This window comes from Ptychodera flava, chromosome 10, assembly GCF_041260155.1.
Source record: "Ptychodera flava strain L36383 chromosome 10, AS_Pfla_20210202, whole genome shotgun sequence".
Classification (NCBI taxonomy): domain Eukaryota; kingdom Metazoa; phylum Hemichordata; class Enteropneusta; family Ptychoderidae; genus Ptychodera; species Ptychodera flava.
The window spans coordinates 25,696,636-25,710,203 of NC_091937.1; the positions used below are offsets into that span (position 1 = coordinate 25,696,636).

At 38.8% G+C, this 13,568-nt stretch overlaps 2 protein-coding genes across 3 annotated transcripts in view; both read right to left on the reverse strand.

Moving 5' to 3' along the window:
- LOC139142332 (adhesion G-protein coupled receptor G6-like) overlaps positions 1 to 13,568 on the reverse strand; it is a 51,999-nt gene that overhangs the window by 31,591 nt on the left and 6,840 nt on the right. The window lies entirely within an intron of this gene.
- LOC139142333 (adhesion G-protein coupled receptor G6-like) lies at positions 667 to 12,130 on the reverse strand. Of its 2 annotated transcripts, XM_070712244.1 has the most exons (15): positions 12,032 to 12,130; positions 11,387 to 11,458; positions 10,537 to 10,715; positions 9,881 to 9,966; positions 8,875 to 9,132; positions 7,866 to 8,046; positions 6,704 to 6,831; positions 6,074 to 6,305; positions 5,438 to 5,600; positions 4,807 to 4,956; positions 4,422 to 4,607; positions 3,794 to 3,840; positions 2,731 to 2,843; positions 2,218 to 2,330; positions 667 to 869 (listed from the first exon to the last, which is right to left on the reverse strand). In XM_070712244.1, the coding sequence occupies exons 5-13, from the start codon at positions 9,044 to 9,046 to the stop codon at positions 2,819 to 2,821; spliced, it is 1,284 nt and encodes a 427-aa protein (XP_070568345.1). In that variant the 5' UTR covers positions 9,047 to 9,132; positions 9,881 to 9,966; positions 10,537 to 10,715; positions 11,387 to 11,458; positions 12,032 to 12,130; the 3' UTR covers positions 667 to 869; positions 2,218 to 2,330; positions 2,731 to 2,818. The 2 variants fall into 2 exon arrangements, with proteins under 2 accessions (XP_070568345.1, XP_070568346.1); XM_070712245.1 differs by lacking the exon at positions 2,218 to 2,330.

The window sequence follows — 13,568 nt, forward strand, 5'->3', positions numbered from 1 at the left end:
TGGAATTCTGTCTTACACAGTTCTTGTTGGGAAAATCGTTCCACTCAGACGTAAAGTTTATTTTTGCGATCTTCACATCTAAAATGCCTTTAAGCTACAGTAGATATATTCTTTCATATGCATCAAATCTAAATTCCGAAAGGTAGTTGGGTATATTTTTTTGTTTTTATATCTTTATGCATAAAGTTTATGCAAAATCAATATGCCATTCTTTGACAGACTCGTTATACAACATTGATACTCCTGTATGATGCTTCCAGAGCGTACCGTTTTACGTCACCACATGATTCAATGGTTGTAATATGACTGCTGTAAAGAGGTGCTTTGTAAAAGATGTGGCTTCCTTTTGCGACAAAATATCATGGAGTGGAAAATTCTTCTTAAAAGTCCTTTTTTTTCTGAAAACTCCGAAAACCTACGTCCGGATGAAAAGCAAATAATTAATTACCCTGGGTCTATGATCACAGATATGTAAATTATAATATAGTAATTATGTTCGAGACACGCACGAACTTTTGATTGTATAAGAAATTTGTGTTATAGTCACGCTTCGTGAGTAATAGTCTACAAGTTACTAAATATAAGATACTTACCCCAACCGATTATAGAAAACTTGAGTATTTGATGCGATATGTAAGTCTTGAAAACCTTGACTAATAACAGGTACATGATTATCGCTTCCAATGCAGCCCAAAAAAAGACAGCCAATAGGAAGTAGTGTAACAGAACAGCTACGGTCGTACAGAGCTCGGGTACGATCGGAGCGTATTCGGAGGCGAACGAACTCGCTAAAAAATAGCAGTAGCATGAAGAGTAACGCGAAACACAGGTTGATGAGGATCTTGGAAGGCACGTTGTCTCTAATTTTCCTGTTTTGAGAAAGCAAAAGATAGGATGAAATACAATGCTGCAGAAAATATCATAGCTGTTTTTTTTTACTGTTCCATTTAATCGCTTTTACTAAAAATGTGATAATACCTAATAGGTATTATCACATTTTAGAAGGTAGCTGAAATGTCTGAGCAAATACGACATATTGAAACTTCCCGGTGTTAATATCAGATTTCACAAAGACACACGGCATATAGCCTTTGCTGTAGTACAATTTCTTTCCTCTGAGATCCAGATCATTTGGTAGCTAAAACGTTTTAAATTGATTATTTTTAGTAAAATCAACTGCAACACCGCAGAGTCCAACTTTTGGTGATTTCTGATTTCTGTAAATTCTGAGATGGATAAAATCGTAGACGTGTTCTGTATCACATGAAATAATTGGCAAGGCTAGCACATTTAACACAAGTTGTTCATGTAGCTTAAACGACGGAAATTACCACCAGCAACAAGTTACATAGCACACAGTAATGCTATATGGTAGAAGCGTTGTGTGTACAAGGTAAGCACGTTTACTATTAACACGTGATGATCGTGTTCATGCAGAGGGATATTTTTGGGACAGAAATATATTTGCGGGACGTTTAAAACAACTTAGATGTGTGTGCACAAGATGGAGGGTTTTACGGTTGAATCACGAAATACCACTAAGTACAGACATGCGCATTAGTCACACGGTACGTTTGACGTCACTTTGACATTGTGGATAAATATCTGACGAGGGAAATAACGCAGTTACACAAACTGACATGGTAAGAGTACCTAAGATACAAGTCATCGGTCGAATCCTGTGATGGCCTTGAGAACAAAAGAAATGGAGGCATATTTTAAGACTTTTTTGAGTACATAATACATCACGATGAAACGAAAATCGGAAGGTGAAATGTACATTCAATTCGTGGCGATTCTGCATCTGTGACATGATAACGTTGGCACCGGCAAAGTTAAACAATTAAAATCTCTCAATAACGCTGTGGAAATGGAAAAGTTAACAGATTAGCGCGCTTTAATCAGTAAAGACACGCTTTCAAAGGGTTCTCGCGTGAATACTCCCAGAAATTCCATCATGCCATTTATCGGACCAATGGAAGAATGGTTTAACGTTAACTAAAATATCAGTTGAGACGCTATTCACTAAGATTTCTTGATTTATAATTGCTACTGGACTAATTCTTTAAATCATCATAACTCCATAGTGGTGACGTGCTTTATGATTGATAAGGCTCGCTCTTAAACGCTGACTCACGATCAAATCATTAACCATCTTTTGGCTCTGATAAAATCTTGCACAATTTTTAAAAGAGGCAATGGTTCAAAGATGAATACCTGAACATCAAGTAGGTAATAAGAGTCAACACTAAGCCGAAGAGTGATATGCCACAGCCGATGTAAGAGATGATAGACAGCGCCCTCACGTCCTCTGTTGTATCATATATGTCCTGACGATGCAAAATACGAAAAGGTGAGCAATGTCAATCGATTCAAAATGCGAAAGGGTGAGCAATGACAATGATTGGTCACCTTGTTCGTATAATCTCTCTCTCTCTCTCTCTCTCTCTCTCTCTCTCTCTCTCTCTCTCTCTCTCTCTCTCTCTCTCTCCGCTTAAAAGGCTATATCGATGTCATAACAATATCATAAAACAAAGCTAAATCCATTTCTTCATGTACTTTACGCGTGGTAGTTATTAGGTAGATGGACCCGCCATGAGAGTTACTTTTAATCTTACTTCGCTTTGGCATTTCGTTACTTTGTTTTTCTCACTGAAAAATGACACGCATTTATGACGGCGCGCAGGTGACGAATATGTATGAGTATTTGCCAATAGTTGCAAGACTTACCATCAGTACAGCAAAGTTTGTGAGGTGATCACACTCACAGATGATTACATTGCTTGATTCTACGTTCCTGTCTGAGAGGCTGCAGCCTTCACTTGACCAGCCACCGCGTTGATCTTGATAAAATAGGGGTGTGAAATGGTTAAAACAAAGGTACGACGTAAGATGGTCCAAGCATATGAGTTTTGCTTCTATTGTTCATGGTCCAAGGTGACCCATGGTTCAACCTACCTACCTACCTACCTACCTACCACCCACCCACCCACCCAAATCCCCCCAACCATCAACCCACTCACCCACCCACCACCTACCTACCTACCTACCTACCTACCTACCTACCTGCCTGCCTGCCTGCCTACCTGCTGTGTTTTCATTTTCGGGGCGCATGCTTCCTTACATTTCAGTTGATTAAATATACACAAATGAAAGACTGGTGCATACTTCATGAACAGACGATCAAATATATCATTTTCTATTTTTTACCGAACTTTATTCTATTTCTTCTATCTGTCCGAACATATTCTGCCCAATATCAAAACGACAGTCATCTCCTGTCCCCTTTTTCACTGGTTTACTTAACCGTTGTGTGAAAGTACTGTTTGCACTCATTCTCTCATTACTTTTTGCAAAACATTCCCTCGCACCATGATTTCTTCCTAAAAATTTACCCGTGACCGTTCCCATGAGGCTCTAGTTGCCCTGTCTGCGATACGGCTCGGAGATTTTGTCTTACCATGACAACTCATTGTATGCTCAATGATTGCATTTATGATTTCACAGCAAGTGAAATGTTTGATAGAATCCTAAAACCTGACACTCACACCATGGAAAAGTTCCAAACACCTGCTCCAAGAGAGGCAATAAGATCGTACTCCCGCCTTGTAGGATTTTTCCATGCTTCCCGCACATCATCAAGCAAATCCCTCCCCCCCCCGCCCACCAATCGATGACTCACTTGCGAACATCTTTTTACACAAACGATTTTGTTAGTCACAACTAACGCAATGAATAAGCAAGTCTGAATGTAATTATAATCTAAATAATTCATATTATAAATTCTACTCACCGTTTAAAGCGAAAGTCCCAGTAAACGCACTCGGGGTTGCCAGAATTCTGCAAAGCGATCGGAGTTTGAAATCATTTAGAAACTAGTTTTCATTCAATCATTCTTTCTTTTATTCTTTCTTTTATTCTTTTGCCCTTTGGATCTTTCTTTCTTTCTGACAAAAATTCGTAATCAATTTGTTCTGGGAGTTAGTTACTTCAACACCTGTAAGCAATTTTAATGACTGTAGTTTAGTTTAAAAGGCCGACTATTTAGCTTGTTAACACAGCGTCTATACATGTAAAATACACTGTATTGTTTACGTTTGAAATTCAGTCCGAAACCACTGAATTATTTATACTACATTGTAATCTACATGCCGAGTTGATTAGTTGAATACTGTGCATCTAATGATAGGCTTTGGGAAGTACAAATAGAAATTGTAACTCGACATTAAAAACAAAAGTTTGGGGAAATTCTTCAAAAGTTACTCGCGCTAGCTTTTTAAGCTCCTCATACTTGCACCAAAATTATATACGTCGACGTCGCTTACACGTCGCTCCACTTCAATCTCCAAAAATGACAAAATAAATGACAAAATAGCTACAATATTGCTTCAAACAAGAAAACAAACGAAGATAATACTTACCTTGATTTGCTTTCTCAATATAATCTCGATCGGGTCCTGCAGGTTTGTTACTTTGGAATCGCCTATGCTCGCGGCGATCACAGGAGTGTTCAAGACGCTCGTGAAAATAGCTTCCTCGTCATCAGGAGCCGATGGTATAGCGCCCTCTTCAGGCAACTCGACACCCGAAGCTGCTGCATCACTGACCTATAGGATAAACGAGAACGATATTACTACATTGACGACCTCATCGTAACTGAAATCAAAAATTCTTTGCGAACAAACACACCCTTGGTTGATTTCAGTATAATTCAGATGAATACACAGAAGTTGTGTGAAGCACAGGCAGTAAAGGTGAGACCGCGCTTCCTGCCAGTGTTTGAATTTACTCACGAAATAATCTCACCTTGAAAAGGCTGTTGTCACTGTAGGCTATGAATTGAGCTCTTCTTGCCGATGATTGGCCGCTGTTATCCATGGCGGAGGACGGTATGAAAATCGATGATTCAATGGTCTCCATTGGTAGGTTTGACGAGTCCCCTCTCTCGAGTTCACTCTGAAATATTAAAATAAATATAATAAATATATATATATATATAATAAATAATAACATCATCATTGCAAGAACGGCGTTATGTATCCGCAAATGCCCTTGTGTTACATTCGTTGAGTGACACCTGATACTGCTGACGTCAAAAACATAAAAGGTTCTGTTAATTTGCATCTTCACCGTTGATAAAGGGTACACTTCGATCTTCATGTTTTTCCGAAAAGGCAAATTGCTTGAATTGAGTCACCCGAAACTACATGTTTTAATTGTTTGCATCGATCAAAATATATTAAGATCTAGACACAAACTTGACATTTTTCTTCGGTTCCTAACGTGATATTCTCATTTTTTATTATTGTAGTCATGGGCCACATTTCGAAAGTGTTATGTAACAAATCGCATCATTGTAAATTGAATCCAAATAGGAAAATTGGGGTCTTTACCACATTATTGAAAATTTGATAATTGCATGTAGTACTGCATTTACCCTGCCGCTTTGGGAAGCCACCGACGAAACACTGAATGTCAAACCGTCCTGGACACTGGCGTTTATAGCAGTGGCAGTTATGAAAATGTTATCACTTTTTAAGCTGATTGTGCCTTCCTCAAGTTGAACACCAAGAGACAGCTTCTCAACAGACATTATCAATCTGAAATTGGAAAAAAAACATAAGGATTGGTTAACAAAAACTTAAATGATTCCAGACTATACAATGGTATTGTTCTAATCACTACACCACTAACTAGCGTTACATTTAATGCAATGAACCTATAATGTACCTCTGTACCTCAACATACAGTGTAGTTGTGTGAGAATGTACATATTGTCTGTGGTTCAAGTTAACAGGCCTCTAACCGGCCATTTTATGAAGTTTTCGCTCGTATAAAAGTGAAAATTAAAACAACTTTGACATATTTTCTGATATTCTTGTCTTCGTCGCCAGGTTATTTGCATGTTTCGATCGGTTAATGACGGCATATTATCACCCCCCCCCCTCCCATCGCCATAAACAACACCATGGAACCGTGCATTTTTATCCACAATATACTTGTGAGAGCTTTTTATAAATACGAAAGGCAAGACCGAATGTGCATTACTTACCAGGTGTGACCAATGCCTTACCTTGAAGCAGTATTTTGCTCAGTTTGACTGGCAACCATGACGTCTCGACAGACACCCAGCAAATTGTCGATGGATTTAAGCAAATTGTTGGCCGTGACAGCGTCAGGTTTTTCGCCGGATGATGACAAAATTTTTTCGACTACGTCGACCGACAAATTCACTTCCGTCTCAGAGAATTCCTTGGCTTCTAAAGTCAAATTAGCCAGTGACTGCGATGCACTTGGAGTTGACTCTGAATGTAAATTAATGGACGAACAACTTCACAATATCGATATTTTCAGTGTGGTGCATTATGAAGAGATTTTTAAATAAAGCCGTATAAAACGATGAAACCATACTAGATGGTTCACAATGTACTCAGGCACGAAATCCTACGATAAGAGTTCTAAATTATTGTACAGGCCTAGAATTCTTGGAGTAAAAAATTGAACCATCATTTAGTTCAAATCCCGGATACTTTTTAATCTCCCTATACTTTACATGACACATACTTCTTGTGATATTAATGTTGAAACAATAATAAAATCAAAATATCAAACAAAATCACATCAAAGGTGAGGAAAGGGTTAGTGAGGTCGAGATTTACTTATTTCCCAATGCCAGCATTGTGCAAACCGTATACTAACTTACCCTGCGGTATATCAGCATTGGCTAAATCATCCAGGTTGTTGGTGATAGGATTCTGATACAGACAACCAGTGGTATCGGGTGGTTCCCATACAGCCAAGTGGTTTTCGGATTCATCAACAGAAGACACACTAGAGAGGTAAATAGAATATTAAGATCGCGATATTAAAATGTTTGTGGTTCATATTTGTTGTCATTCATATACATTCATACAACCTTTTATCTTGCATGTATAAAGTAAATGTTGATAAATTGCCTTGATCTAGAAGTAGCAGTAGCTTTTTCAGTCCTCAGCCAAATTTTATTATCAAATATATATCAAGTTCGAGAGGAGGCTATTTATGTTAAATGCTTTTGAAAAACCAAAATGAACGCATCTACTTTATATCGTGGTCGGACAATCACGCCACTTCTTGATTTACTATATCTCGGAGATTAAATCCAGACAGGATGAAGTATATATTTTATGAGGAAAATGACTAATTTTTATACAGGTTAACCTGTAAACTTTTAGAAAATTGAAAATTCAGAAGCCCGTTTGATGGGAAATCGATACTTTCAAGCCAGAGAAAACGTGAGTGATGTAGGCAGAGTACTGAGTTGAAAAACTTCTAACAACTTTGTAGGTTAAAATTTTTCGTGTATTTAACACGGCTGACGATGTGAAAGAAATTCACGGCGACGAAGACAGGTAAGTCACAATGACTCTCTCGCACAAGGTGGTTCTGCAGAAAAGTGTAACCAGATGCCTTGCGGTAATGTCAGTATTCTTTAGTATTTAGGTCTGAAGATACAACCACAGTTGAGGGACTGTGATATAACCCTACACTGCACTCGCCCTTGTCGCTTGGAGTGACTTTTCTCGGCTGCACTTACTGGTTGGCCAAGCGTGGGCCAACATTTTCACTCCACGATCTACGATACGACCTACCACAACTGTACAATCTACCACTACTGCGTCAGTCTACTAAAGTTTACTCTTTCAGTTTATTCTGTTTTGATATTTATATGCTCGTAAACTTGGAGTAAGACTAATGTTACCGCTACCTTGACTGAAAGATTCGTCCGTGTGAGGGCGCTATAGCATTCTACTACTTCCTGTACGTTCGGAGGTCGCTGAGCGCCTGGGCCCCTCACACGTCTGAATCTTTCAGTCATTACCTACCATATTCTTTTTGCCATGTATTCCCAATTCGAGCCATATGGACACGGCCTGTAAGAGGTCTGATCGACAGGCGTTCTCGGCCATCTGATGCTTCCCTTTTCGTCTTCAGTAATTTCCTCTACGCAGTGAGGGATGGTCGGGTATGGTTCAGTGGGCAAAACGGATGCGATCATTGGCCTATCTGCAGAAAAACAAAATCCCATCAAAAACACTCTAAGACGAGCTTTATGATTTCTTGGGCTGATGTGCAGCATCTCGGAAGTTGTTATCCAGTTGGATGGCTGAATCTTCCTGTTATCATTGAATAATACAAATAGATTCCTTAAGTTGCTGTGAACAGCGACAATCGACCAATCAGGACGCTGCATATCAACAGAATTTCTACAAAGAGTCTCTTTTTCTTGTAGTGAAAATAAGCCTTCAAGCTGCATTTCTTGAATACAAAAGCGTTCCAGTCATTTACAATCGTCTCATTATCATATACTTATAGCAAAATGATTTGTCTATGAAAACAAAAGTAAATAATAAATTGAGAACGAGCCACGGGAACAGTGATAGATATTCAGGTTTGAAATTTTATCAGTTCTTTTCTGATCTCCCAATTGAATTTTCTTCCCCATCCAGATGGTCCGATAGTACACAAATTTGCTGTGCTGAAAATTCAATAGTATGCCATTATGAAAATATTTCGTCAGTATTAACACTTTCATAAGGGTTTCTCCAAGCATCTGCCTTGCCCCGGGAAGAACCCCTACACGACAAAACCTTGCATTGTGATATCAATTTTAATTTTTACTTCCCATATAGACAGTGACTGACCGGACAAAATCTACCAGTAGTTTTCCCTGTGTTTTCTTCTTTATTCCCTCAAAATCTTTTATGATTTGATTTTCATAATCTACTTTAATTAGCACAATCCACCCGACTTTGACTAAAACGCGTCAAATTGACATCTGCCATCACACCTCATGGTCTCCAGTATTCGAAAGTTAGGAACTAACTTAATTACCTGTATGAGGAACGACGGTCGGTGGCTGCCCAACCATATCGAGCGCGTATACATGTTGCAAAGAGACCCCTGGCAGCAGTAGTGGCAATAACCCTCTTGGTTCCCTTGACTCAGCACATGCGCACAGTGTGACCGATTTGACATGTACGCACATTCCCCGGCCGGTATGCATCCTTTGTTCAGTTGGTGATAACGTTGATCAGTGAACCAGTAGATATCCGTGAGGCACATGTACTCCACCCTGAGGCTGTACGGTCCCTGTAAATATGATCATGCCATCGCCGACGTTAATTTTACAAATAACATTTGCGTATCTTATCTCCATTCCTAAAAATGCCTCTGTCCTTTTCAACTCACATCGCGTCCATAAATGAACCTTGAACTATACTCTCACTAAAAAAGGATATAAATCAGGGGTGGCTGTTCATATTTTAGTACTAGAGAAACAAATAACCCAACATTTACCGATATTTCAAAAATCAAATGGCAATAATTCCTGGATTATAAGGAAAACAATTAGATTTTCGACTTTCAAAAAAACAGGGGTCAATTTTCCTTACACCAAGAGCTTCAAAAGAGGCCCCTATGGTAGACCAGTCAAAAAAAACTCTTCAAAAATTTGAGAATCCGCAGCATATCTGTAACAGGGGCAAATTTACTAACATCAAGTGTGCAGATTCGATCGAATATTTCTTTAAATTACAATTTCCTCCGGACGAGAAATGAAAACGCAAAAAAAGCAGAGTGGAAGTCGAAATGGCAATTTTAGAATTTTAACATCCTTTAACATTCACTTGCCGGCGACGAGACACAATAAGGCCACTCAAACACAATGTGTGGAAAAAATGAAAAGAATCTTATTTGTTTTACAATCTTCATAATCAGCTTCCATTAAAATTATTTGTTATAATGAGCTCGAGGTGTTTTGTCTCTCTATTTACTAGTATGTGTATAGACGATATATCTTGTCACTAGACATTAGGTTTACCAGTGTCGGTGTACTCACCTCATCGACGTATTGTTCACAGTTTGTCGGAAATAAACAATCTTCAAAAGTCCTAGTACCCCGGCTGCACTCGTAACAACTTACCACTAAAACGAAAAACATTGTTTATTAGCGTTATAGCTATAGTTAATGCCAGTTCACTATACTGTTTCATACTCGACAAAGACATTATTTTTATCATTTGTTAAGTTGTCAAACTTAAAGGTATACAGTCACCTGTTATGTAAATATGCCCATATATGGTCAAAGTTGCGTTCCTTGTATTCAAAATGCCCATGTGAGGGCGCTGTTTTTAAAAAGCAGCCACCCAACTGTGACTGTTTAGATTTTCTCTTTCCATGGTAACTGTGGCAAAATTGGAACAGGTGACAGTATACCTTTACGTATACAGTTTGTCCTGTATAAGATAAGCTACTTTTTTCAGATGAGACTTTAAGGTCTTTGAATGATCACAAAAGAGTGAAATCCCATAATGTTTGGTTACAGTATATTCAGTAATGAATTTCGTTCGTCTGGGCATTGATAGGATCGCGTGTTCAAAACTGTACATTTTTTTCATAGAATTATGAAATCAGACCCCAAATTTTAAATCGCTGCCAATAGAAAACTCAGAATATCTGATACCCACTGCTTCTGAAATTGCCAATATTGTGTACCTGGACAGGAAAAGTCTCCGGGTTGTCGCTCTATCATCGGTGTCGGATAGTCTTCACCTCTCTGATAACAGCCAGCACCTGTCACGGTTAGGTTTTGGAATCTCTTCACACGATTTAAAATGACGTCATAAAACCATCTTAGTTTGCAGTCACAGAGCAGTGGATTTCCCTCGAGTTTGCTGTAGACATAAAAGAAAACGATAACACGGTGCACCGTGATTAAACCCTATGAGAGACGAAAGACTGTGTGAAATAATATTACCGCCAAAAAGGGTACATTTCTTTGACACAAATGTCGTCTGCTCATACTAAGGGTACTGGGAAATGGTCTTCTACGTTATGCTTGGCTACAATACTCCACAATGTACTTATAACATACATGTGTACGAATACGACGAGAATTTCTGTCATATCTTCAAAATGTACCTGTTTTAGTCTTTTCCCGGCCTTAATCACGATTCATAATCATGACGTCAATATCAAAAGGTACAGCGGGTAATAATGAAGATTACTTTATTACTACCCGCTGTACCTTTTGATATTGACGTCACTTTAATCATTGTGGCATATCGTTTAACATCAATTTATGAAAATATGTTAGTCGCAATTATTCTACGTCCCTGCATTATACATGCACATTATATGCCGTATTTGGAACGGTAGATATAGACGTGTATACTTTGAATTCGGCGTAGAGACCCGCCATTATTAAATCATGGCGTGGTTGAGTTACCTTCACTGAAAAGATGCATTCAGTTTTGATTAAATATAACAGGCCCCTGTCATTCCGTCTCTGCGTTTTGTTGTAGGTTACATAGGCTGAGAGATGTGAAATATTGATTGTACTTACAGCAATTGCAAATTTGGTAATGCCAATAGATCAGAAATTTCAATCTTCTGTATACTGTTGTACGCTATATCCCTGCAACGAAAACATAAAGCAAGAAAATTGAGCGTTAGAAAGTGAACTACATGTATGTGTGAATGGTGTAGAGCATGACAGGTTAGAGTTATTTCTGTTGGCATAATTTGGTTCACCATATGGCCACTGTGTCAACTCGTTACGTCACTTGAACGAGAAATTCATAAATTTCAACGAATCGGCCTTACTCATTGTTTACCCGACGGGTAAAAACGTTCACTTACGTACGATTATGCAAAGGTATTTTAAAATAAAATCCTTTGTTGTTTCGTGTTAGTACGGTACATGTCGTATTCAGAGCAAAGAAGTGTTTTTTATCGATTTTTTGTTTGTGAATTTGATTCAAAATATTGCCTATATATCAAGTCTGACCTGAAACACCCCACAACCAGTTTTGAGGACTTGTGATACTCAAAACACAAATGTACGGAACGCTTACGACAATATGAACTCTGTGCACAATTTCAAAAACAGGAAAAAGGATCATACTTGCGAATACATGTTTTTCTTTTCATTTCTTGTAATTTTATATTTCAAAGCAAAATAGAATACACAAAATTAATATATACTCACAGAATCACCGTGTTATTGGGTAAGTTTTGCGGGAAGCTATCCAACAGACGATCGACACCTCGACAAATGACGTTCAACCCATTCTGATTGACAACGTCACAGGCACAACCATCTCTTGCCAGTAGTTCAATAGTGTGGGAATCGCACTTTCCTGCCACTCGATCGGGCGCAAGATGGAGAAAAACCCATAAAGTTACAAGAAATGCTCTCCACCGGTGTAGTTCTGTCATATTCACGTTGACTATGTGCTGTTTGGCGGTTGATTCCGAACTCGCTCTTTCTAAATTTCACCTTCTTACAAGATGCCACGTCACGGTCTTCAATCACGTCCGGGCCGTCAAAGAACCATAACTTGCTTTCACTCCTATTTCTGGTCAACCTGAGTGTCTTGTATCAGCTTATTAGCTGAAAGTACTCTAGTTTCTGTATTTGTTGTTGTTTCTGCGGTTCACTGATGACGTAACGGTTCGAGCTTCCTCGTCCACATCAACATTCCCCTTCCTCCATTCCCATAACGCTGTCGCCGACTTTCATTCCTGGGGGTTAATTTGCATCTGGAAAATGGAAAAACAGCCTATTTAAGTGAAAAACCAGATATATTATCTTTGGCTTCCCACAACGACTCGCTCTATTCCAGGCGCCGGTTAAAAATCAAACAAGGTAAACGCGTGACTTCGTTGCTATTTGCATAGTGCTTGAGCCTTCTGTTTGTAGAAATTATTACCCGTTGCCGCGTAATTAAATTTCGGCCATGAAAATATTATTGCTTACATACCTATTGATTAAAATTCAATAAACGAAGGTGTCACGACAGATCTCAACCTGTTGCGCGTACAATCCGTTACGCCGTTTACAAAAGACCACCGTGCACCCCCCCTCAGATGACGCGCGACACTTGTCGCAGTTGGATTCCGCAGAATTTGATCCAGCTCTGTGATTCCGAATAATTCTATTTCAAGGTCTTTCCCTGATAATATGTTCCGGGAATATAAATTTGATCGATGGTCACTCATCTGTTGGTCCATCAGTGTAAACATACCATATTGTCCTTTTTACTTTAAATCGCTTAAAATTGGTTGCACGACCGTAAAGTAGCGGCCTTCGCGACAAATCTAATAATAGCACGGATGATAAAGTAAATTGTATTATACTGTGAGAAAATACAAGTTATGTAAGATAATCATGAATAGCACAACGCGACATATGCGTGATTAAACATGCAACCAAAAATAAAATGAAAGAACCAACAATTGTAAATTTTTGTGTGTCCCCGCCCCCCGGCCAATTTCTCACACAACCTTTCAAGTGACATAGCTTTGTCTAAGTGTGTCATATTCAGGTTTTCCACTGCAGTTCGCTTATTCTGTTTAAAAGGATTCTATGAAACATCTCGAGCAGCGGACCAATTATTCCAGGCTCAATAACTCTGTGGCACCGTCGTGTCCTTGACAACCATGAGCGCAGATACCTTACACACTTGGATTTGAAACCATTATGTCAACGCAATATTCATACTCTGTTGGTTACAGCTAATTTC